The following is a 27,767-nucleotide window of genomic DNA, read 5'->3' on the forward strand; positions in this document are numbered from 1 at the left end:
TGAACCTGGGGGAGGCAGCTCCCGAGCCTGCCCCTCGGAGCCTGGGAGATGCAGCCCAGGAGCCCGCGCCTGGGAGCCTGGGAGCCTGAGAGCCTGGGGCCCTCAGCTCCCGAGCAAACGCCCGGGAGCCCGGAGACTGGTTTACAGCAGCTCTCGTGTCTTCGCCTAGGAGCCTGGGAGTCTGGGGCCCCAGCTCCCGAGCCCGCGCCTGTTTGCCTTTGAACCTGTGGGAGGCAGCTCCCGAGCCTGCCCCTCGGAGCCTGGGAGATGCAGCTCACGAGCCCGCGCCTGGGAGCCTGGGGTCCGCAGCACCCGAGCCCGCGCCTGGGAGCCTGGGGCCCCAGCTTCCGAACCCGCGCCTGGGTGCCTTTGAACCTGGGGGAGGCAGCTCCCGAGCCTGCCCCTCGGAGCCTGGGAGATGCAGCTCTCGAGCCCGCGCCTGGGACCGTGGGGTCCGCAGCACCTGAGCCCGCGCCTGGGAGCCTGGTGCCATCAGCTCCCGAGCAAACGCCCGGGAGCCCAGAGACTGGTTTACAGCAGCTCTCGTGTCTTCGCCTGGGAGCCTGGGAGCCTGGGGACCCAGCTCCCGAGCAAACGCTCGGAGCCCGGAGACTGGTTTACAGCAGCTCTCGTGTCTTCGCCTGGGAGCCTGGGAGTCTGGGGCCCCAGCTCCCGAGCCCGCGCCTGGTAGCCTGTGAGCATGGGGACCCCAGCTTCCGAGCCCGCTCCAGGTAGCCTGTGAGCCTTGGGGTCCTAGCTCCCGAGCCCGCGCCTGGGAGCCTGGAAGCCTGGGAGTCTGGGGCCCACAGCACCCGAGCCCGCGCCTGGGAGCCTGGGAGTCTGGGGCCCCAGCTTCCGAGCCCGCGCCTGGTAGCCTGTGAGCACCAGTTCCCGAGCCCGCGTCTTGTAGCGTGTGAGCCTGGGGGCCCAGCTCCGGAGCCCGCGCCTGGTAGCCTGTGAGCATGGGGACCCCAGCTTCCGAGCCCGCTCCAGGTAGCCTGTGAGCCTTGGGGTCCTAGCTCCCGAGCCCGCGCATGGGAGCCTAGGGCCCTCAGCTCACGAGCCCGCGCCTGTGAGCCTGGGAGTCTGGGGCCCCAGCTCCCGGGCCCGCGACCGGGAGCCTGTGAGCCTGGGGGCCCCAGGTCCCGAGCCCGCGCCTGGTTGCCTGTGGGCCTTGGGGTCCCAGCTTACGAGCCCGCGCCTGGTAGCCTGTGAGCCTTGGGGTCCCAGCTCACGAGCCCGCGCCTGGGAGTCTGGGGCCCCAGCTCCTGAGCCCGCGCCTGGGAGCCTGGGAGCCTGGGAGCCTGGGTCCCTCAGCTCCCGAGCAAACGCCCGGGAGCCTGGAGATGGTTTACAGCAGGTCTCGTGTCTGCGCCTGGGAGCCTGGGGGTCTGGGGTCCCAGCTCCCGAGTCCGCGCCTAGTAGCCAGTGATCCTGGTGGCCCCAGCTCCCGAACCCGCGCCTGGTTGCCTTTTAACCTGGGGGAGGCAGCTCCCGAGCCTGCCCCTTGGAGCCTGGGAGAAGCAGCTCACGAGGCCGTGCCTGGAGCCTGGGGTCCGCAGCACCCGAGCCCACGCCTGGGAGCCTGGGGCGTCAGCTCCCGAGAAAACGCCCGGGAGCCCGGAGACTGGTTTACAGCAGCTCTCGTGTCTTCGCCAGGGAGCCTGAGAGCCTGGGGCCCTGAACTCCCGAGCAAACGCCCGGGAGCCCGGAGACTGGTTTACAGCAGCTCTCGTGTCTTCGACTGGGAGCCTGGTAGCCTGGGAGTCTGGGGTCCGCAGCACCCGAGCCTGCGCCTGGAAGCTTGGGAGACTGGGAACTTGGGAGCCTGGGGCCCTCAGCTCCCGAGCAAACGCCCGGGAGCCCGGAGACTGGTTTACAGCAGCTCTCATGTCTTTGCCTGGAAGCATGGGAGTCTGGGGCCCCAGCTCCCTAGCCCGCGCCTGGGAGCCTGTGAGCCTGGGGGCCCCAGCTCCCGAACCCGCGCCTGGTTGCCTTTGAACCTGGGGGTGGAAGCTTCCGAGCCTGCACCTCGGAGCCTGGGAGATGCAGCTCACGTGCCCGCGCCTTCGAGCCTGAGGTCCCCAGCACCCGAGCCCGCGCCTGGGAGCCTGGGAGCCTGGGAGCCTGGGGCCCGCAGCTCCCGAGCAAACGCCCGGGAGCCCGGAGACTGGTTTACAGCAGCTCTCGTGTCTTCGCCTGGGAGCCTGGGAGTCTGGGGCCCCAGCTCCCGAGCCCGCCCCTGGTAGCCTGTGATCCTGGTGGCCCCAGCTCCCGAACCCGCGCCTGGTTGCCTTTGAACCTGGGGAAGGCAGCTCCCGAGCCTGCCCCTCGGAGCCTGGGAGATGCCGCTCACGAGCCCGCACCTGGGAGCCTGGGAGCCTGGGAGCCTGGGAGCCTGGGGCCCTCAGCTCCCGAGCAAACGCCCGGGAGCCCGGAGACTGGTTTACAGCAGCTCTCGTGTCTTCGCCTGGGAGCCTGAGAGTCTGGGGCCCCAGCTCCCGAGCCCGCGCCCGGGAGCCTGGGAACCGCCACTCCCGAGCCTGCGCCCGGGAGCCCGGGGGTCGCAGCTCACGAGCCCGCGCCTGGGATCCTGGGGGCCGCAGCTCCCGAGCTCGCGCCGGGGAGCACGGAATGAGAAGTTTGGATGATAAGGCAATTCATCAAGGCTTTTGTGTTTTTACGTGACTATCTGATCTCATAGCAGTAACGCCCAGAATTTTCACGGCTTACTTTACTTTCGATATGTTATAAAGCATAGTCAATACATACTCTGCTATCTAATGTGCTCAAGTGAAATGAACTGCGCTGATTGGTCATTTGGATTTGTCAATGTTTTAAAAATTAGTAACATAATTCTAAATTAAAAAAGACATAACGTTGGCAGTCTGATTAAAATGAAGGATGAGACAAACCAACCTAGTGAATAGATTACTGGTGTTATGAGTAAGAAACAGGACCCAGTTCATATCTAGTTTTCAGGTTCAGTGAATGAGGTTCTTTCCCAGGTCATTTAGCAGAATTTGTTGAAGATGTCTAAGATATTAACCTTATTAACATTTCTCAGAAGGCTGGTTGAGGCTTGAAGCCTTCTTCTCTGCTTTGCCTCACAGGATTTGGAAAGGCTGATGAAACAACATTAGCAAGTTTCTAAGGACTTTGTGGGTAATGGCTTCGCACACAAAGGCCTGGAGAGACTTCCTCTGTCCTGGGAAGACGCAGGTGCGCCTGCCCGGTGGGTGACTGGGTCAGGGTGAGGAACGGACCCCAGTGAGGTGTTGTCATCTTTCGGCCCAAGGATGTTGCTCCATTTCATCCACTCACCCTGGAGAGCAGAGTCTGATTGCTCAACCGTTGCTCAGAAATGCGTCGTTGATCCATTTCTTCTTAAAATTGAATGCTTATTAGCACCGTGCTAAACATTTTACAAACACCATCTGATTTAATCCTTACAATGAACCTATGAGAGAAGCACTACTCTTTCCCTTTTACAAATTAGGATCCTGAGGCCCAGAACTAACTTACCTGCACAAGATCAGACAGCCCGAGAGAGGCAGGGTGTGAGGCCTGTGCTAACTTCAGAGTCTGAACTCTCAGCTCAGGTTACACTGTTAACTGATCTTCACGGGTGCTGCCCAATGGGTGGGTGGCAGCAACTCAATGATGCATGTCTCAATTCCTTGACTTTATCAGACTACAGATACATCTAACTCCTCTGAGCTATTACAACACTGTCTGTATCATTCATTTGGCAAATACCATTTATTGTCTTATACAGTTTATTTGATTCTGTGTATAAACATATTTTAGTTTGCATTAATTGGGGATCTTCGGTTGCAAGCTACAGAAACTAACTTCAACTAACTTAAGGGCTCCCTACTACTCCCCGACTGCAATATGGGAAGAATATCGGGTGATTCACAAAATCAGAAGAAAAAAGAACCACTTCATCTTGGGAAGATCACAAACAAGGGCAACTTTGGAGATCTTTATAGAAGACATTTATGGGTGTTCTCTTTTGGTGTGAAACGGGGAGGATTTAACTCTAAGTACCTTCATTCAAGCAGTGTCGCCTGCCCAAGATTCACACTCCCGGCAGAGATGGAGAGCCTGATTGGCCCAGTTAGACCAATCATCTGCCTAGTCTTTGCAGAGCATGGGGACTGTGATGGATAATCTTTCAGGATCCAAATGATCCTACTGTGATATGGGAAGAGACACAATCCATGTCTAGATTATTGTGATTAATTTTATATCCCCTGATGCAATACTATAATTTTTCAGGCAGAAAAGACAATCTATGGTACAAAGACAAGGCTAAGAGGCAGGAAATTATTAAGACAAAGGACCCAGAGAATAAGCAGAGAAATCACAATTCTTAGAATGATGATGCCCTAGGAAGAGGCACATAATTTCAGCCTCCATCAGTAAAAGTTAAAGTATTCATCTATTATACTCTTAGCTGTACCTCTGCTCTCTTCTACTTTCAGAACTGTTCCCTGTGATAAATTTTATGGTTTGAGCAATCTTACAGGAGATTATTCCTCCTGAATAAACAAATATGGAAATGAATTTTTATGAACACAAGTTAGATGTAGTTCATTTCATTTATAGCTGTAGCTAAATAAACTTGGCTTTAAAAAAGCTAAGTAAAATTATAATGAGTGAATTTTAATACAAACCACTTCAAGATATTTTTTTTTTTCAAATTTAAATTTTGGTTGGGCCTACAAACTGCCTTAGGAAAGCAGGTGGTGTTTTGGATTAAATTTTGTATTATTCCACTACGTAGAAATCCTTTTAGAAAGTTCTATTTTCCCTAAGTGCTACAGTATTGACTGGTCAACTTGACTTCAAAGTAGTTGCAGAGGATCAATGTTGGCTTAGCTACAGCTTGGCAAAGACTGGGAGGTAAGATAAGAGCTGTTGGTCCAGAAAAACAACCCATGATAAAGCGTTCTTTTAAACTATAGCAAATGCATATATTCTAACAAAACAATACAAAATTTCTTCCAAACAACTCTCAGATCTCTCTGCACGTATTTTAAAATCATCTGCAAAACCATAAGGATCATGGTTGTGTGATGAAAATTCAATAGAAACCTCTAAAGATTAATAGTAACATATGGATAATCATTAAAGAAATTACATTCAATACCCTAAATTTTCAAACACTTGCACCTACTCTGTTTATATACATATTTTTTTGACATGCTTGCATGTTTTAATACACATATATCATTGCATGCTTTACCTTTTTCTTTGATGGCTCTGGTAATCCTACTTCATGATCACAGCAGCCATGGCTCTCATCTCCTATCACAACATACCAAGAAGGAAGAAGATATAGAGGCTAAAGACCCTGTATGTCTTATGAACTTTCTTTTTTTTTCAGGATGGACAATCTCTTTCGAGATCTCTTAGCAGACTTCCTCCTAGATCTCACTGACTAGAGCTGGGTTTACACAAATATGTACTCCTCAATCAAACCTAGGCAAAGGAGAGCTGGACTGTCATGGCCTGCTGAGAACAGGCCAAGCATGCTGCCCATTATGGTTTGGGAGGCTTGTAAGAACCTGGGCCTCATCTTCAGAGATTCATATTTATTTGGCTAGAGTAGGGTGCAGATATCAGGAGTTTTAAACATTTCCACAACTCTAATATGCAGCAGGTCGGGATCCAAGAGTCTATGCCAGCTTTGGTGTTTCACTTTTGTCTGGCCTGTTCCTACTCTGTAAAAAGCAGAGCTCTGTTAGCAGGAGGAGCAGGCAGACCCCACAGCTCACAGTGTCTACCAGAGGAGCTGACAGTAGATCAGGTACACGGCCTCCCTAAGAGAGCATATCTGAAATCTACAGAAGACATTGTTCATTTAGGCCCTTCATGAATTTAATTCGTCAGTCTTTATAGAATGTATACCACTGTGGAGACCCTGTATATGTATAAGGTAAAAACTGGGAGTAGAGTATACTTTATCTTGTAAGTCCAATTTCCTTGTAACAACCTTCACTCAGCACCTAGAATGAGATCCACATTCTAGTTACATTAGGTGCTAGGTTCAAGCAGAGAACAGAGATTCTGCCCTAATGCAACTTACTTTCAAGAATACAGTTGTGCTCTAAACATTGAAGAGAATTGTAAAGAAATTCATGCAATGGTTTCCTCCTTCCATGAGTTAACAATTCAAGGCTGCCTGTTCACTTTCTACTGTTTAAACTCAATATTTAAGTACGTACATGTTCTAGACAGATACTGTTACACAAAATAATCCTAGTCATAAAGACTGCAGGCTTAGATATAGGGGAGATATACTAAAGAAGTAGTATATTATAGTTAAGTGCCATGAAGGAAAAGAATAGGCTCTTATGAGAGAGTTACAGGGCAACATAATTGAAATGAAAGGAGATCCAGAAAGGCTAACTGTTTAAAGTGAGATGGAGACAAATTTAAATTCAGATTAAAGCACATTCCTTCCATTTCTTAATTTCTGTTTTACTACCTTCTCTTCTAGCTGACTACCTGGAACTTCTTGAAAGACTCACCATCTTGCCAGTGAAATTGATCGAGATGTTATCTCAGAGAAGCTGCTTTCTCAAGATTTTTTGGGCAAGACATGTGCTCATAGACTCATGTTTGTCTTGCTTGCTATATTCTCCATTGTTTCTTATCACCTGATTTCCCTTTTTTTCATATATTCCTCTCCCCCCTTTCATCCGCCCCACTGTCTTTTTTCTTCCTCTTTTCAAAATATGAATTGCTCCTAAATGCACTTAGTACTCGGAGAAGGCAATGGCACCCCACTCCAGTACTCTTGCCTGGAAAATCCCATGGACAGAGGAGCCTGGTAGGCTGCAGTCCATGGGGTCGCTGAGCCGGACACGACTGAGCAACTTCACTTTCACTTTTCACTTTCACGCACCGGAGAAGGAAATGGCAACCCACTCCAGTATTCTTGCCTGGAAAATCCCTTGGACAGAGAAGCCTGGTAGGCTACAGCCCATGGGGTTGCAAAGAGATGGACACAACTCAGGACCTATGCATACCAGCATACCATATCATGGTGCTGCCAAATATTAAAAGCTGAGAACTCTTAAAGCCACAAGCACACATGTGAGCTGTCTTCCAAAAGACAAAACAACAACAACAAGAAACCCCAAATTATGTTAATTTGTTCAGAGGTATGAATGATGTAGCATACACCATTGTAATTGACTAAGCCAAAGCCTTTGACTGTGTGGATAACAATAAACTGTGGAAAATTCTGAAAGAGATGGGAATACCAGACCACCTGACCTGCCTCTTGAAAAATCTGTATGCAGATCAGGAAGCGACAGTTAGAACTGCACATGGAACAACAGACTGGTTCCAAATAGGGAAAGGACTACGTCAAGGCTGTATTTTGTCACTGTGCTTATTAACTTATATGCAGAGTACATCATGAGAATTGCTGGGGTGGATGAAGCACAAGCTGGAATCAAGATTGCTGGGAGAAATATCAATAACCTCAGATATGCAGATGACACCACCCTTATGGCAGAAAGCAGGGAGGAACTAAAAGGCCTCTTGATATAGAAACGAATGAAAATGAAAACACAACAACCCAAAACTTATGGGACACTGTAAAAGCAGTGCTATGGGGAAGGTTCATAGCATTACAAGCTTACCTCAAGAAACAAGAAAAAAGTCAAATAACTAACCTAACTCTACACCTAAAGCAACTAGAGAAGGAAGAAATGAAGAACCCCAGGGTTAGTAGAAGGAAAGAAATCTTAAAACTTAGGGCAGAAATAAATGCAAAAGAAACAAAAGAGACCATAGAAAAAATCAACAAAGCTAAAAGCTGGTTTTTTGAAAAGGTAAACAAAATTGACAAACCGTTAGCCAGACTCATCAAGAAACAAAGGGAGAAGAATCAAATCAACAAAATTAGAAATGAAAATGGAGAGATAAAAAAAAAAAGAAAGAAAATGGAGAGATCACAACAGACAACACTGAAATACAAAGGATCATAAGAGACTAGTACCAGCAGCTCTATGCCAATAAAATGGACAACTTGGAAGAAATGGACAAATTCTTAGAAAAGTATAACTTTCCAAAACTGAACCAGGAAGAAAGAGAAGATCTTAACAGACCAATCACAAGCACGGAAATCGAAACTGTAATCAGAAATCTTCCAGCAAAGAAAAGCCCAGGACCAGATGGCTTCACAGCTGAATTCTACCAAAAATTTAGAGAAGAGCTAACACCCATCTTACTCAAACTCTTCCAGAAAATTGCAGAAGAAGGTAAACTTCCAAACTCATTCTATGAGGCCACCATTACCCTAATTCCAAAACCAGACAAAGATGCCACAAAAAAAGAAAACTACAGGCCAATATCACTGATGAACATAGATGCAAAATCCTTAACAAAATTCTAGCAAACAGAATCCAACAACATATTAAAAAAATCATACACCATGACCAAGTGGGTTTTATCCCAGGAATGCAAGGATTCTTTAATATCCACAAATCAATCAATGTAATACACCACATTAACAAATTGAAAGATAAAAACCATATGATTATCTCAATAGATGCAGAGAAAGCCTTTGACAAAATTCAACACTCATTTATGATTAAAACTCTCCAGAAAGCAGGAATAGAAGGAACATACCTCAACATAATAAAAGCTATATATGACAAACCCATAGCAAGCATCACCCTCAATGGTGAAAAATTGAAAGCATTTCCCCTAAAATCAGGAACAAGACAAGGGTGCCCACTCTCACCACTACTATTCAACATAGTGTTGGAAGTTTTGGTCACAGCAATCAGAGCAGAAAAGGAAGTAAAAGGAATCCAGATAGGAAAAGAAGAAGTGAAACTCTCACTGTTTGCAGATGACATGATCCTCTACACAGAAAACCCTGAAGACTCTTCCAGAAAAGTACTAGAGCTAATCAATGAATATAGTAAAGTTGCAGGATATACAATTAACAACAGAAATCCCTTGCATTCCTATATACTAACAATGAGAAAATAGAAAGAGAAATTAAGGAAACAATACCATTCTCCATTGCAACAAAAAGAATAAAATACTTAGGAGTATATCTACCTAAAGAAACAAAAGAGATGGACAGGGAGGCCTGGTGTGCTGCAGTCCATGGGGTCGCAGAGTCAGACATGACTGAGCGACTGAATTGAACTGATACCACTGTAAAACTTTGCAATTTCAGCTGTGGGTTATAGGCCTGTAGCACTGATATTACCTGGGATCTTGCTAGAAATGCAGAGTCTTAGATCATACAAAACCTGCATTTCAACAAGATTCCTGGTTGTTTCATACGTACATTAAAACTGGGGACTTGCAGATGCAGAGGATCCTAGAACATAGAGTTATGAGAATTAATAATCTTACTTCCTAGACACCATTGTATATTTAACCTTCCTGGCATAGCCATTTTTGCTTTCTCAGCACTTTTTCATTTCTTTATATTCTCTAAGTTATCATATGTTGCTCTTCTCATTCCATCTGTAGCACAAAATATTACATATCTCTAAGATCTAGAAAATTGTAGCTGATCAGTCATCCACTGCCTTTTCTGTCTTCATTCAAAATATCTTATTTAATTTTGAAAAGCTGTATTAAACTTAGTTTCTAATTCCTTAGAATAAACAGATACTAACACAAATATAAACTGAGACATATTAATTAACCAATGTTTATCTTTAATAGGAATCATGTACATCTTACTTTCTCAAAATTTCTATCCAGTTATTTAGATAATTTTGTTATGTGACGTGCTTACTTTTCTAGATTCTTTTCTAAGAAGTATTTTGCTATCTGCCTTTTCTTTAAATAAGAGCCATAGCACCTCAGGTAAAATTAACCTTGGTCTGTTAACACAAACATTAGACAGTGTTTGGTCTTTAGATGTTTAAATATATTTATATCTGTAACATTCTGGAGAGGGAGGTCACTGTTGTGTGGAATATCAGCTCTGAAAATACTTGGCTTGAACCTCGAGCAATCCAACCAACCTTGGATCTTCTTTGTCTCCAGATCATCTACAAATGTTAAGGTTTTTTCCTATGTCAATAAAGAATATACACACACATATGAGTTTGATTTTGTTTTTAAATTAAACGTGGAGCTAATATAAAATAAGATTTATAAGGTATGTGTAAGGTATCAAGTATCATAGTACAATGAAATCCATGTAGCCACTGCCCAGTTTAAGTAACATAACATACCTTTAAAATCCTGCCCCTGCTAGATACCATAATCTTCCCTTCCTGCTCCCTAATCACTCTAGAATTTTATGATCATTTCCTTGCTTTTTCTCAGTTATACAACACTTGTAACTCTAAATACTGTTTATTTTGAACTTTTATATTAATAGAATCATATGATATATATTCTGTGACTTTTTTTTTTTAAACCTGACATTATTTTCCTGGTATTCATCTGCAGTAATTTTTGTAGATAAAATTCACTTATTCTCACTACTCTATTGGCAAATACTGAATACACCTTAATTTATCCATCTACTACTAATGGAAAGTTGGATTATTTGCAATTTTTTGCTATTACAACTGTACTGAGGGACTTTCCCAGCAGCCTAGTGGCTAAGAATCCGCCTTCCAATGCAGGGAATGTGGGTTGATCCCTAGCCCAGGAACTGGGATCCCATAGGCCATGGGACCTGAGCCTGAGCGCCACAACTAGAGAGAAGCCCACAGGCTGCAGTGAGGATCCTGACGTAACCAAAAGTAAAATAAATGCCAAAAAAGTGAAGCCGCTGCACTGACAGGGTCTTTGTGTTTATGCATTAAGGACACGAGTCTCTTTATGGCAGTGATTCAGTCCTCACTGAGTACCACTGACTGACTATGTTTTACGATAAATGACATGTAATAACTCTTCTGTATTGATTCTATAAGGACTTGCTTTCATACAAATGACAGCACATGATAAATTTAAGAATAATATTACCACATTTCAACTTTTTGGAAAATGTATTTCAGACTGTTACACAGAATCACATGATCCTCAAAATTCAAGTTTACAACTGATCTTCACAAGACCCTTATCCATATACACAATAGTTATTCAGAAGGAAAAATTCGATACAGTATTTTAGTAGTTACGTGATTTGCAACCAATACTGAATTACTGAAAGCCGAAGAACTCTCAATGAATTACATATAGGATAACCATTCTCAAATACAAGAAGCGAGACAATAAAGGAAAATTTTCTGTTCAGTCGTAGAAAAATGATAAAGGCATTTATGATGAGATAAATGCTTTAAGTTAGTACACAACCTACTGGGTGAATAAAACTGCCACACTGGTTGGTAGTTTTCCTCTTGAATATATGTGGTATGGCATCATCCATTTTGGAGAAGAAAACGGCAACCCACTCCAGTATTCTTGCGTGGAAAATTCCATGGACAGAGGAACCTGGTGGGCTACAGTCCATGGGGTTGCAAAGAGTCAGACACAACTGAGCATGCACACATTACCCAATTATCTGACATTAAGTAATACGTAAAATTTCAAGTCGGAGTTCTCAAAACGGTTGCTTGGTATTTTTGAATAGTGTCTGGTGTACTCAGAGTGTTCCTTTTCATTTATCTTTTCTTCTTTTATAAGGTTTAGTGGGACTGTGCAATGCTGGAGCAATAGTCCAGAATGTCCTGAATAGTGAATTCCATTGTAACACCAGATCCAGGATAACAGCGAGCTATCAAACCTTCAAAATGCTTGTACTGGCGAATGAATTCATCCTGCATGGAGTGCCACACCACCTACAAAATGAAAATGAGAGTCGCTAAACTGCAAGAGGAAACAATACATAACAAGAATGTAGAAATACTGTCAAGACATATTCTAAGCATTTAGGATAGCATAATTCACTTTCACACATTGGAGAAGGCAATGGCAACCCACTCCAGTGTTCTTGCCTTGAGATCCCAGGGACGGGGGAGCCTGGTGGGCCGCCGTCTATGGGGTCGCACAGGGTCGGACAGGACTGAAGTGACTTAGCAGCAGGATAGCATAATAGTTAATCACTGTGGATGGTGACTGCAGCCATGAAATTAAAAGATGCTTGCTCCTTGGAAGAAAAGCTATGACAAACCTAGACAACATATTAAACAGCAAAAACTTCACTTTGCTGACAAAGGTCTGTAGAGTCAAAACTATGGTTTTTCCAGTAGTCATGTAGAGATGTGAGACTTGGACCATAAAGAGGGCTGAGTGCCAAAAAACTGATGCTTTCGAACTGTGCTGGGGAAGATTCTTGAGTCCCTTGGACTGCAAGGAGATCCAACCAGTCAGTCCTAAAGGAAATCAACCCTGAATATTCATTGGAAGGATTGATGCTGAAGTTAAAGCTCCAATATTTTGGACACCTGATGTGAAGAGCCGACTCACTGGAAAAGACCCTGATGCTGGGAAAGATTGAAGGTGGGAAGAGAAGAAGGTGGCAGAGGATGAGATGGTTAGGTAACATCATCGACTCAATGGACATGAATGTGAGCAAACTCTGGGCAGTCCATGGGGTCGCAAAGAGTCGGACACGACTGAGCGACGGAGCTGAACTGGGAGAGAGTGAAGGACAGGGAAGCCTGGCGTGCTGCAGTCCACAGGGTCACAGAGTCACGTCTGAACGACTGAACAACAACAGTTAAGAATGTACATCCTGAAGGAAGATTCGTAACTCCTCGAGTGACCTTGAGTATGTTACACCACTCTTCTGTGCCTCAAGGCCCTCCTTATCTGTAAACTGGGTCGTGATAATAATACCTTCCCCACAGGTTCAAATGAGATTAAATGAGTGAATGTATGTAAAGTGCTCAGAACAGTGTTTGACAACACAGTAATGTTTATTACATTTCAGCTGTTATTGTATCTGTTCCAATAGCCAACACAGATGTGGCTATGCACTACTATGTATGAAATAAGACTAAGGATTAAATGAAACTTCACAGCAGATGAAAGTTTAATTTATCTAAAATTAAGGATGCAAAACACTTCTTGATGACATGGAGAACACCAAGATGAGTCAGACTAATCATGAGCAGTCAAAGGGATCTATAGTCTAGAAGTGGAAACTAAATTGCTGACAGATATAAGCAGAAATCAATACGACACTGTAAATCAACTGTACTTCAGTCAAGAAAAAGTAAACAAATGAACAGTCCCATCAGAAAATAAACCTTAGACAACTATCAAGGCAGAACCTGACACACACACACTGACACGGCAGCGCTGTCAATAGGCTACACTTACTCGACTTGTTTCACATCAGCACAGTGCAAAGGGCTTTATGCACGTATTATTCTATTTAAGTCTCATGACAACCTGGTGAGGGCGGGTACTATGAACGAACACCACTTCTATCTGCCAGTTCAAAGAGTGCCTTCTTCGAGGATTTTTCCTTGTAAATCCTAAATGTCACAAACCTTAAATTCCTAACAGTCAGCTTAAGACTATTTTACTAAACAGCTTTACTTACACTTTTTGCTTCTCATCTTTTAGCTCACAGTATTTCTTCCACTGGGAATGCCACTTCTATTTTATCTGTTAAGTTAGTATCTGACTTCCAGAGACTAACATAAATGCTTTCCTTCATGAAGCCTTCCATGATGCTAAAATCAAGAGTGATTCTTACTCATCTCTAACTGAGGTTTAAACCTGACTCTATCATACATTAGCTATGGGATCGTGGTCACATTACTCTACCTCTCTAAGCTCTGATTTTCACATGTATAAAATGGCAATGGCAATAATATTAGTGCCCACCTAGAGAGTACAGGTATTATTTCTGCTTTTCAAATAAGGAAACTGAGGCTCAGAGAGGTGAACTAACTTGCTCCAAACCAGGCAGTTTTACCTGGAGGCAGATTATGAACCCATATCCAGGCTCCCATGCTCACAATCACTCCACATTCCATTCCCTTACTACCTTCCAAACTAAAACAAAACACAGAAAGTCATGAAAAACCCGTCCCCAAACAAAAGCAAAACAACTTAATGTCTCAAAATGATACCACAGAAATATAAAATACACAGAGATAGCCATATAAACTTGTATAAATATTCCTTTTTTCCTCACAATTTACTAATCTTGTCTGCATTTTATATGGCGCTTTCCTCCTGCACTAAAATTAGAAAATGTATAGCATTTCTAGAGGAATATTTAGGGGAAAATAGATATATAAAAGGATGTGCAATCTAGGTAGGTTAAGAGAACTAAAGCATACCTGAAGTAAGTTCTCCTCTTCACATAAATGTTTATCAACCTTCTTGTAGAGGTTATCGAGACCTTTTTTCACTTCTTTTCCAGGAGACTCTTTAATAACTTTTCGGAGTTCTTGCTTGTTAAACGCAAGTTGATAGCTCACTTCCTCCTCTCTTATACCCTGTGCCACCCGAGCTTCCACACCTTCAAACAAATGCTTCAAGGAAATGAAAAGAAACAACGGCTAAGAACGGCTCTCACTACCACTTAAATTAAAAAAAAAAAAAAATCTGATTATAAACTAGTATATATCCACTGTGTAAAAATCAGACGGTGTGTGAAAATATAAAGGATAAAATAATAATCAGCTATTATCACACTACTCAGAGATAAGTACTGTCAAAAGACTAGAATTCCCTCTAGTCTTTTGATGTGTGAGTATGAAAATGAGATTAATTTTGTATGCTATATTTTCCATTTAATATTTGATATGTTTTTCCCAAAGTATAAATTTTAATGGCTGCATCATGTTCCATCCAATGACTATACTATGTTTATTCATTCCTTCAGTATTAAGTATTTAATATTTTTTACTTTTTCTCTTGAAGTTGGCAAAATCTACTCATCAAAAACAAAATCTATTATAAATACAGCTATAAATAACTTTCATACATAGGTATTTACCCACATTTTTGATGACTGTCCAGCATAAATTTCTAGGACTATAATTCTTCAGTTGAGGAGTGTAATTGTTAAGCATTCTGAAGACTCTTCATATACACAAATTGCTTCCCAGAAAAGTTCAGTTACTTTATATTTCTGTCAGCAGTATATGACACTATTTAATCTTATCATACTATCATCAGCATTATCATAACTAAAGAAAAATCTTTGTCATTTTGAAAAGTGAAAAAGGGGGACTTTCCTGGCAGTCCAGTGGTTAAGACTCTGCCCTTCCAATGCAGACGGCATGGATTGGATCCCCGGTGGACGGACGGGGATGGGGAACTAAGATCCCACATGCCAAGTGGTGTAGCCAAAAAAAAAAAGTAAGAAAGGTTTATTTGTCATTTTATTTCAATATTCTTCAGCTAGCAATGAAGTTTATCTGCTTTTCATATGCTCAGTAAGTACATTCAGAACCCATACCCATTTATATATTGGGATCCTAGTGCTTTCCTGACTGATTTTAAAAAGATCTTTTATATTTAGCATCCTGACTCTTGTACTGTTATAAATATTCTTCTCAGGCTGCCTTTTAAGTGTAAGTGGTTTTTTAACATGTATATTGGCAAGTCTTTACTTGAGCACAACATGATTTAATACTGACAAGTCAAATCCCCTCTCTACTATTCTCTAAAATTTTCTTAGCAATTATTTATTTATTCTTCATTAAATTACTACATTTTTAATAATAATTTTCTAGACAAATCTGTTCCAGATATTTAAATTTTTTTTCTACACAGATTTTAATTAATGTATTTATTTTTCTACACAGATTTTTAATTGGTTATTATAACATATAGGAAACAAACTGTTTTTTGATATATATATATACCTTGACTAGGTTAAAAAACCTACTTTACTTTACCAGATGAAATAACTCCCACAGGTCACACACAGGTGATTGTAAGCCCGAGGGCCTCCCAGGTGGCGCAGTCACAGACTCCGCCTGCCAGCAGGAGACACAAGAGGCCCGGATCTGACCCCTGGGTGGTAGGATTCCGTGGAGAAGGAAATGGCAGTCCATTCCAGTATGATTCTCTTTCCATATGTCTTTATGTTTCGGTCTTACTGCATTGGCTAGAGCTTCTCTAACAATGTTACATAATAAAGGATTTATCAATGTGTCTGCTCTAAATTTGATTTCAAAGGAAGTTCCTTTATGTTGCAGTTACGCATCATGCAGGCTTTAGGTCTGAGACAGACCCTTTACCCTAAAGGAACATCTGCCTGTTCTTCAGTTTACAAGGCACTGGTTCTGCATTTGAATTGCTGACAACAGACAGACAATTTTTATTTGACTCTAACTTCAAAACAAAGATGACGAATCACACTGTGGACCTAATTTGTTAGAAGGGTCCATTTAAGCTTCTACTATGTTGCAAAGTTCTCTAAAACTACCATTTCTCATGTTTAAAGATCAGATTTGCTCTGGGGAATGACAAGTCAAGAAAAGAAGGATAAAGAAAAGGCAATGAATAAAACAATTTTTTATTTTCTTTTTATCTTGATAGAATTTTCAAAATCTTCATCTGAGCTAGGGATAAAGGTTAGCCATTTACGAGGTAAGAAATGGAAGACTGGTATAATGGAAAAGGCTAAATCTATGGTTAATCCCCCTGCTTTGCTACCTGTCAATTACTATAACTTTTTATTTACTTCCAATTTCTTCATTTGTAAAACAAGGATAATGCTATCTTACCCCACATCATCGTTTACAAGAATTAAAAGAAATAATGTATATAAAACATCTAGCAGTGTCTGAGCAGCTTCAATATCTCAGTCCATCCTTCCTTATCCTCCTGCACCCACCAATGAATGAGCAAATTTAAATGTCTGTTGTGTTACTCACATCTAAACACAGGTTCAAAACCAAGAAAAAAATACTGAATGAAAATATGCTGACATTTAGCTTTTCAAGAGGTTGTCCTAAAGAGTATATGACATAAGACTGAAGGTGATCTGTGTTTTTTTGTTTGGCTTCTTTTTTTTTCAGCTTCTAGACATGAGATTTTCAAACGAGAAAGTGTTGCAAAAATATGGTGGAAGTTTTCCATCATGAGGACATCCCTGGGGGTCTTCTGGCTTTCGTTCGCTACTTTCTCCACTAAAACAAAAATGGAAAAAATGTAACGATGACCTGGTATGACTATGACCACATTTAGCTATGGAAAAATTACATGATTTTTTTCATTTATAACTTTAAGAAGTAAGCACATTTCTGGACTTAATCAAATAAAACATACTGTATTGAAGGATCGACCTAAACCTAAATAAAAAATCATTCTAAAACAGTTATATATATATATATATATATATATATATATATGGCTAAATTTGGATTCCTATTTCACATCTTTTAGCCAACCAAATTCTAAATTGTTCAAGTGCTTAAAATGTCAAAGGCAAATAAATGAATGCAATTGTAAGTACTAAGAAAAATAAACCTAATTAAAGAAATAATTCTGTGGTAGTACGAACTTTCTAAGAATGGCCCAAAACTGAGAAGTCATAAAGAGAAAGATGAATAAACTTAACATATAATTTGGAAGCTCTTACACAGTAAAACATACCATAAGCAAAACTGAATTATATCCTTCTAGGTTAACAAAGGATAACAAGACTGATAATACCGAGAAATACTGGGTCTTGAGGCAGATGTGACAGAAACTTTCACCAAACACTCAAAGGACCAAACTGGTATAATCTTTCTATGTGGTTATTTGGCAGAAACTCAACAGACACAAAACTTCTGACCCAGGAATTATTTCTAATAACTGATCCTAGGGAAATCATTGGACAATATACAGAAATATACAGAAAACTGGAAACAAACCAAATGCCTGTTAACAGAAGATCTGCTAAGTAAACAATGACAGATGGAACTCTATGTAATCATCAGAAGTGACTACGGTTATCTGTATCAGGAGACAAGGACAGACACTAGAATCACAGAGTCTAGCAGGTTCCAAACAGGCTGTAAGGTGTGAGAAACATTTCAAATTACAGAACACACAATATGTGCATGTCTGTCAGGGAGAGAGATATACTGAAAAGTTCACACAGGTAAAAATTAAATGTTAACCTTTGTATGATGAGATTACAAATTACCTTTAGTTTCTTCTTGATTTTTAAAGTCAGTGTGCTGATTTTGGGGGGTATGTAATGAGCATATACTACTTTACAATCAGACAAAGCAAAGCTACTTTGAATTTTAAAAGAAATATCAACCATATAAACATTCAATCATGTAATTTATCATCTTTCCCCTAAACCTGTTTCCACCAAAAATGTATTATCTCTAACTGTTGAGATAATTCTACTTTGGTCATTTTTTTTAGTTTTAAAAATTCCTGAATTGATGCAGTCAGATCATTTATTTCAAATTAAACACATCCACACTGTTTCTGTAACTTAACTGTGTGATCTGACATAGCTAGATGATGAATTACACTATTTTAGCATTAATTTGGGCTTCCCTGGTAGCTCAGCTGGTAAAGAATCGGCCTGCAATGCAGGAGACCCAGATTCAGTAACTGGCTCGGGAAGATCCCCTGGAGAAGGGATAGGCTACCCACTGCAGTATTCTTGACCTTCCCCGGTGGCTCAGATGGTAAAGAAACCACCTGCAATGTGGGAGGCCTGGGTTTGATCCCGGGGTTGGGAAGATCCCCTGGCTGATTGCACGGCAACCCGTGCCAGTATTCTTGCCTGGAGAATCCCATGGACAGAGGAGCCTGGTGGGCTACAGTCCATGGTGTTGCAAAGAGTCGGACATGACTGACTGACTAAGCACACACACATACAGACATCACTGTTGATCAGCTCAAGAAGACTCCTGCTAAAATGCGAATGTAATCCACAAGGTCATTTTTGTGTTTAAAAAATGAATTTCAACTTTGCATACTGATAGCCCATATGAACCCTAAAATATAAGTAGTTCCTGGTAAATACAAAAGGGTTTTACACACTGTTTTTCAAATTTAAGAAATCTTTATTATTATTATTATTTTTAATATATATATATATTTTTATTTACTTGTGCCAGGACTTCATCGCTGCATGTGGGATCTGGTTCCCTGACCAGGGATTGAACCCAGGTTCTCCACATTGGGAGTGTGGAGTCTTAGCCACTGGACCACCAGAGAAGTCCCAAATTTAAGAAATCTTTAATTTCAGAAAACTTAAAAAAGACTAGAGACTATGGAAAATAATGAACACATCTGTCTCCCAACTTCTAACTTAATCAGAAATAATGAAAACAACTGACCAAAAACACCAGAAATAAGGAAAACCACCACCAAAAACTTCTTCATAATGTAACAAAAGTTTACCATTAACAAATACTCCTCTGATAAGTTTAGTATATGCTTTATCTAGATCTCCACGACACTCAGCATTTTTAAAGATTGATTCTGCGAGTCCAGCAAATTCTTCAAATTCAGCAACAAACAGGAGAATTCCTACTTTACTCTTCTTTGAGATCTTTACTTCTTCCATTTGCCTTATTTGGTTACTCTAAAGTTAGGCAGAAAGCAAGGGAGAAAAATAGCTAAGCAACTTAGAAACAACGTACAATTAAAAGTAAATATATATACCACAAAGGCATGATGTAATTTAATACCTAGAACATTTCGGACATTTACTAATCAAAGATTAACACAATATGGATAACTATGAAAAACTATTTCTAGAGATTAAAAAGTACATAGATATCATTGAAGGAACTAAAATCAAGGGAAAAAATCCAAATTATTCAAAACAAAATGCACTCAAAGCTTGTGAACCTCAGGTCTTTGTTTCAAGTAAAAACAACCAATGAACACTTCTATCATTTATAAAAGGTAAGTATATAATGATTGCCCACTTTGGGGCAGAGCAGATACCAGAGCACACACAGGATCTCTCAAGATTATTTCTGGTTGGTGTCTATATAGTCAAGTTGAGAACCACAACCATTTCCAAATCTCATCAGCCTAAAATTTGTTTGGATAGAGAAGTTCTATGTTTTGGGGGTATGAGCACAGAGGAGAACAGGTACTTCTACTGTGGATTTGCATTATATAGTTTTCCATGTACCTATTAGTCATTCACTCTAAATCAGTATAGCAAAGTACTTGTGTAAGATGGATACAAAGTAACAAATAGACAAATAGACAGAATATAGACACTTTGGTTCAAAATAATCAATTATGATTCTGTGTACTTCCAGGGGATCTAGTTCTATTCCCAGTAAGAAGTACATTGCCAAAGTGTTGAATCATTTTCAACTCCTACCTAAAATTTCATTGTGCTGAGATTCTGGGGGTATAACCTGAAAACCATATGACATGTAGAGATTAGAAAAGTAACCGTTCTTTTGTTCAATATGGTATTGGAAGTCCTAGACATAGCAATCAGACAGGAAAAATAAATAAAAGGAATCCAAATTGGACAAATCATTCTAAAACCTGTATGGAAACACAAAAGATCGTAATGCCAAAGCAAGCTCAAGAAAGAAGAACAAAATCAGAGGTATTATGCTCCCTGATTTCAAACTATACTACAAAGTTACAGTCATCAAACAATATGGTACTGGTACAAAAACAGACATGTACATTAACAGAACAGAGCGCCCAGGAATAAACCCATCCTTATACGGTTAATTAATCTATGACAAAGAAGGCAAGACTATACAATGAGGCAGAGACACCCAGATCATACCATTTTCAAAGGTTAAAGGGTACAAAACCACATCACTGTAGTGTGAGGAATCCTGAAAAGCAAAGTAAATGCAGGTAAGAAATGTACTGGAGTGCATGTCCAGCTTGGTAGTACTTGATATGTTTCTAATTTTATCCCTAGTTCTTGGCAGGCTAATCTTTTTAGCCCCGTTCCTTGAAGAACACTTTGGGCTTGGCCACCAGATGAAAGTACTAAACTCAGATACCATCTATTCCACTTTCTGCAGTTGTCTGACATTCATTCTTTGGCTCAATACACAGAGAACCATTCACTACTCTTTCGAGGTATGCTTTAGGTCCAGATCTTGTCCCAAGTACCAAAAACATGTAACACTTACTGAGCACACACAACTGACGACACTGTGAAAAGACTTGATTTAAATTAAGAAACAGATTGATGATAACCAACAGAAGGAACCATCCTCTTCCCTTTAGTGACAAGGTCCATCTTTTAGAAATACATGCAATTTAGGGAAAAAACACGACTTTATACCTTTGTCTAGGTTAATTTAACTAAATTTCTTCACTTCCCAGTTTTGAGAGGAACACGAACATTCTTCAGCAAACTATTACTAATTACCACTATTGTTCCCTGGTGACTCAGATGGTAAAGCATCTGCCTACAATGTGGGAAACCTGGGTTCGATCCCTGGGTCGGGATGATCCCCTGGAGAAGGAAATGGCAACCCACTCCAGTACTCTGGCCTGGAAAATCCCATGGACGGAGGAGCATGGTAGGCTACAGTCCATGGGGTCGCAGAGAGTCGGTCACGACTAAGCGACTTTACTTTCACTTTCATTACTGTCATCATCATCATCATCATCATCACCATTACAAGCAATTAGTTACAAGCTCTTATTCTGTACCAGGCAATGTGCTAAGCACTTCATTTGAACCCATGTCTACATCTCCCTGACACTATTATATCTTACACTTCTAACAATTACATTCAACTGGATTGAGAGGTATTATATTAAAGTTTTATATACTAGCTTTATTCACTGATAAGAGCAAGAAAATCTTCATATTCTAAAAATGTACAGTGTTCTCATGGTTAATGTTCTAGCTATTCTTATTCTATGTCACATAGGACTCATTATCTTAGACTTTAGTAATTCTTTATTTTCTTTTTGGCAATCAGCTTACAATCAGACCTTACAGGTTTATCATCACTTCTGAAGAAAGCTGGGCAGGGAAGAGGATAAGTGGCCAAATTTCATAATATTTCAAATGCCAGTGCAATCATTTGGTGGGGAAGGAGGGTTAACAAGTCTGTTGAGGTGACATTTACGTTTCTACGGATGGCTTTTAAACTTTCAGAAATCAGTAAGCATTATTTTTAAAAAGTATAAAAGATGAAGTGGATTTTAATCACCCTTAATATTTTTATTATTCTCTCATTATTCTATGGGCTTCCCTGGTGGCTCAGCCGGTAAAGAATCTGCCTGCAAAGCGAGAGACCTGGGTTCGATCCCTGGGTTGGGAAGATCCCCTGGAGGGAATGGCTACCCACTCCAGTATTCTTGTCTGGATAATTCCATGGACAGAGGAGTCTGGCAAACTACAGACCATGGGGTCACAAAGACTCAAACATGACTGAGTGACTTTCACTCACTCATTATTCTATGGCTATTCAAGCACTGGATTTAACTTAGAGGTTACATAGTAGAATAATTCAGATGATAAATACCTATTTTTACATATTAATACTAAATATATTCATAAAATGAAACTCTTTTTAGAACCTGGCCCAATCCTCTTCATATCTATAAGCTTACCAAAACCTAACAGAAAAAATAAAGTTAATGATTTTTTTCCCTATTAGGAGAAAAATGATAACTACCAAAAGTTGTCATAAGAACAATTTATTCTTAAAGCAATATGATTAAAGCTATTGAACTGAAAAAAATACTTTAATCAATTAAAATAACCCAAATATTAATTACCCTATTGTGATATATTAAAAGAAGAAAAACAATAAATTCAAGTTTCAGTTGCTTCATTAAATCTATGGTCACTAATTGGTCACCTGGGATTTCAGTTACTTAGTGGATCTCGGGTGTAATCGCTGCTGCCTCTGTGTCAGTCACTCCAGGACTGGCCATGGTTCACAGTGTAGACGGGACACAACTTGGCACTAGCCTGCTCCTGGACACTTCAGCCAATACCCTGCTGCAAGGCGTGGGGACAGGAACAGTAGGTCCCCTGGTGGGAAGCCAGAAGTCTTTGAAACACACACACACACACACACACACACACACACACACACACACACACACACAGATACTCTGCAATGGTTAAGAGTTCTAAGTTACTGAAAAAAAAAATACCCAACTTACAATACATTTGTCAAAGTTCCTTTTGACAGTCACCAAAACATTTCCCAGTGTAGTGCTCAGAAAAGAAGCGGGGTCCACGTTCTGTGCAGTCCACACATGGCGACTCATTTTGACTAGCATGTCAAGGGAGTTAAAGCTATCGATTTTGTCTCCTAATGCAATCAAGTTGTTCAGTTCTGGCTCAATGCAGCGAAATATTTTAATCATCATCTGGCGGATCATATCTTTCCTGTTCAGAAATACAAAACAGAATAGTTAGTACAAGCTTCAGGTGCATTTACCTTTAACTTTAATCCACTCGGTATACACAAATGACTAAAATTTGATATATCAACTAACACTGTCCAAATAGTTAATTATTCTAGAGTGGTTTCCAACATAAACATATTTTTTTGAGGTTGCATTTTTATCACTCAAAATAACGTCCTTTGTAGAACTGGGTCCTGAAATGTGCTTTGTGATTTCTGAGAAATACACTACAATTCAAATGCAACTTCCTACCAGCAAACATCAAAATTGACTGCATTTGTGTGATTACAAGAGCAAAGAAAAGCCAAAGAGCCATAAAGGGGACCAAGTTTACTTCATTGAGAAGCTCTGTAACACACTGGGCACACAGATCGGTGCTCTGAGTGTTGTCAGCTATGGACAGTAATCTGGACTCCTCACTGGGCAGCATTCCTTCCTGCTCAATTGAAAGTTTACTTTTTTTTCACAATAAACAACAGATAGTAACAAACACATACTCAGATGAAACAGGCAGCGGTGGGCCAGCATTATGTTGCTGTGACAAAGTTCCTCCATCTGTGTCCTCTGCTTCAGTCTGCAAAAATTATTCAGATACTTCACATAATAAAAGGCTAACAAATTGAAGAGTTTAGTTTATATAGCAATAGCCTGCTCAGTCTCCAAATTCTTAGGAGAGAATGTATGATGAGAAATAATGATTTTTAAAGGTAGTATTATCAATGAAATTATATAATTTAACATGTTGCTTCAGAATGTTCAGGAGAAGCTTTGTTTTCAGATTTTATCTGAGAATGAGAAGCTGTGTTTGCTTCTGAGCACATTTAGGGGGGGTGGGGCGGGAGAGAAAGGTAGAGGAGACTCAGAGGGAGTGCAGGAACGAGGGGACAATTTAATAAAAAGCTGAAAATATCTAGGGACATGTTCAAGGGAGAATTTTGAAAATTAAAATCATTCTAATAAAACTAATCATCCTAATAAAACTTGAGCATAAAAAATGCTGTCAGAAGTTCTTACAGAAACTAACAAATTTACTAGCAATTACCATCTACAAGAACAAACCCCCTAACCATCTGAAAGACTTAATTTTGAGCACTGTTTTTATATGCTAGTTCTTTTAAAGATCATCTTAATTTTAAAAAAATCACTCGATTTGCATTGTGTTTTTAAGTTCTTTAAAATACTCTAGCAAATGGCTCATTTTATTTTCTTACATTTATGCCACCAGAGAGCCATGTTCAATAGGCATTATTATACCCATTACATAGATGAGGAAAAGTAGGGATTAAATAATTAGTTTATGGTCTTGAAAGGTTGTTGCTGAACGATAAGACGCGGGATTCTTGGCCTCCGGAGGAGACGAATTCAATCCGGGGCCAGAGACGAGGCTGGATCGCTCAGAGCTTTTGTGTAATAAAGTTTTATTAAAGTATAAAGGAGATAGAGAAAGCTTCTGACATAGGCATCAGAAGGGGGCAAAAGAGTACCCCCCTCCTAGTCTTTAGCTGTATGGTATATAGTCACTCACAGTCCGTTAATGAAAAGAAAGGAATGTCATAAAATCTAGAATGGCACCAGATAATTCATCCCAGGCCATAAAACTATTGACTTGCACCTTGTACCAACAAATAGTTTCGTTTACATAGATTAGGGGAACAATACCTGAACAAGTAAGTTAGGCCCTTTGGCGGAACCAACTTGAAGATGGAGTCTGGGGTTCATTAACATAGCTTAAGACAACATTTCCATACGAAAAAGAAATGTATTGGTTAACTCAAGGTTTGGGAGTAGTTAGCTTTAGGTGAGACCAGGTGTCATGGCCACACAGAATGTTAGGAGAAACCTCCTTTTAATTTTGTATAGAGAAGGAAAAACAGATCGCTGGTTTGTTCTTTTCTGCCGGTTAAGAGAGATAAAAATGTCTGGCACTTACAGTCTCATACCTCCATTTGGAGACCCCTGGCCTTCCTGCCTGTTACTCTCTCATTCCCCCCTTTTCTTTTAGGAGAATTATGTTGCCTAGGGAAAAGGGGCGTCGTTTTCATTCCATAACTGCTTCTGAGCTGACAAGGGGCGTTGTCCCTAAATTGGTGAGGCAACATATTCTCCTAAATCCTCATAGTGAGGATGTCTGATCCAGGGGCCCCAAATAGTAATCGGAAGAAGCTGCAGTGATAGCAGGAGTTTGAGCAACCATTTGTAACTTAAAAGCTTTCATGCGACTAGAAACAAATCCAGTTACACAGTTACAGATGCAGGGAGCAAAGAGCAAAAACAAAACAATCAGAATTATTGTAATTAAGATAGTTTTCCACCATGGGGAACTAGTTAATGTCTCCCAAAGTGAGGCGATTGAGGCTTCAGGAGTATCCATGGCCCCAATCATCTTGTTCATGTGTTTAGTAAAATGAGTAACATTAGTGCTCATATCAGGTATATATGTACAGCATTGAGTATGAATGATGGCACAAGTTCCTCCTTGTGCAGCAAAATAGTGATTAAACTGAGACAGTGTATAATCAAAATTAAAAGTCACATTATGTCCATAGTTAAGGTACAGAGTATTACACCAGTCCATTCTAGGGTTGTTAGATGTCATCAGACGAAGAAGAGGCATCACATGTGATTGTTGTCGAAGGTATTCGCAGACTTGGAGAAAGTCTTTTCCTTGAAGTGGAGATGTCCACCATGGGAAGCCTTCCACTGATGAAGAGGGGAGTGCTCCGCAGACCCAACAGTTAGACCGATTGTGGAATGCAGCATAGGAGTGAGCCCAGGACAGGAAGGCACTGTCTTGAGGATCAAAGGGCAGACTCAGGATTTCTGGAGTCAGCAGAAGTAGGCTCACATAGATTATCAGGCCCATCTGAAACATACAAAGTCAGAGCATAGAAAGTAAAAACAAAAAATGACATCACTTAGTTCTGGTCAGGGTGCCACCTCTTGACTCGAGTGTGATGTACCCAAGAATCAATTCCTGGCACTTTGACAGCTGTGGGAGAAGAAAGAATAACCTGGTAAGGGCCTTCCCAGAGGGGCTCGAGGGATGAGCCCCCAGATCCCAATGTTTTTGTGAGGACCTCGGTTCCTGGCTCAAATAGAGGCTTGCTGGATTCAGAGGCTGGGTCAGGAGTCGTCTCCCGGAGTTCTGTTAATGCCTGTTGAAAAGCTGAGAGCTGAGTTACATAATTAGTTAGCTCTAAGGCTTCAGGATCTATAACAATGTCTGTGCGTAAGAAAGGCCTTCCATAAATACATTCAAAGGGGGACAGTCCCTCCTTTTTGGGGGCAGTTCCAGCCCTCATTAAAGCTATGGGTTTCTTGAGTTAATTTGCGCAGATGTCTTTTGATAATGTCATTAGCTTTTTCAACCTTTCCTGAGGATTGGGGTCTCCAGGAACAGTGTGAGTGATACTCTATTCCTAGAGCTTTAGACACCCCCTGAGTTACAGCAGCTTTAAAGGCGGAGCCATTGTCACTCTGAAGGCTCCGTGGCAGCCCAAACCTGGGGATGATTTCATGGATTAAAATCTTTATAACTTCCTTAGCTTGTTCACTACGACAGGGGAACGCCTCAATCCATCCAGTAAAAGTATCCACCCAAACTTGTAAGCAAGAATATCCATTAGGTTTTGGCATATGAGTAAAATCAATTTCCCAGTCCTCTCCAGGATACTTTCCCTTTCGTTGTAATCCAGATTTTGCTAGCCTTTCCGTCTTTGGGTTATTTTTCTGACAAACCTCACACCGTTTGATAATGTTTTTTAAAGTTTTCATTATATTTTTACCTTCAAACAAACGAGAAGTCATCTGGCAAGTACTTTCTACACCCAAATGAAAACTCTGATGTAAACCCTTAAGAATTTTCCACTGAGCATTTTCAGGAATTATTAATCGTCCATCCTCGGACTGTAACCATCCTTTATCAGTAATCTTTGCTCCTCTTTTCTCATATCTTTTTAATTCTTCCTCAGTATATTGTGGTTTTTCTTGTTCTACAGGACCTGTCCATATCAAAGGCGTCTGTAGGGAGGGGGTTTCATAAAGTGCCGCTTTTTTGGCTTGAGAGTCTGCTAACAGGTTACCGGTGGCTACTTTACTCCCATCCCTGCTGTGCCCTTTGCAATGCATAACCGCTACTTCTTTAGGACAATAGATAGCAGTTAAAAGTCTCTGGATCTCTCTGAAATGCTTAATAGGTTCCCCTGTTGCTGTTTGAAACTGTCTTTCTTTCCATACTGCAGCATGAGCATGCAAAGTCAAATAAGCATACTTAGAATCAGTGTAGACATTTACTCGCTGCCCTTTGCTTAACTCTAGAGCTCGGGTCAGAGCCACAAGCTCCGCTAACTGGGCGCTGGTTTCCTGGGGGAGAGATTTTGCTTCTAAAACCTGTTCAGCCGTCACCACAGCATAACCTGCTTTACGCTTTCCATCCCGAACAAAAGAACTGCCATCTGTAAATATTTCCATGTCAGGATTGTCTAATGGGGTATCCATTAGAT

At 41.1% G+C, this 27,767-nt stretch overlaps 1 protein-coding gene and 1 non-coding gene across 2 annotated transcripts in view; both read right to left on the minus strand.

Annotated features, from left to right (window-relative positions):
- Positions 1-9,683: 9,683 nt before the first annotated feature.
- Positions 9,684-27,767, minus strand: part of LOC136146597 (exocyst complex component 1-like) — a 49,613-nt gene continuing 31,529 nt past the window's right edge. The window contains 7 exon segments of the mRNA XM_065905551.1: positions 9,684-11,792; positions 14,253-14,447; positions 16,860-16,943; positions 16,945-17,060; positions 19,288-19,471; positions 23,017-23,245; positions 23,763-23,839. Of these exon segments, the coding sequence (XP_065761623.1) occupies positions 11,640-11,792; positions 14,253-14,447; positions 16,860-16,943; positions 16,945-17,060; positions 19,288-19,471; positions 23,017-23,245; positions 23,763-23,839 (1,038 nt within the window). The 3' untranslated portion in view covers positions 9,684-11,639.
- On the minus strand, positions 19,029-19,101 carry TRNAG-CCC (transfer RNA glycine (anticodon CCC)). The gene has a single exon. It is a non-coding gene; the product is annotated as a tRNA-Gly (tRNA).

The sequence above is a fragment of the Muntiacus reevesi genome, chromosome 14 (genome assembly GCF_963930625.1).
Source record: "Muntiacus reevesi chromosome 14, mMunRee1.1, whole genome shotgun sequence".
NCBI lineage: Eukaryota > Metazoa > Chordata > Mammalia > Artiodactyla > Cervidae > Muntiacus > Muntiacus reevesi.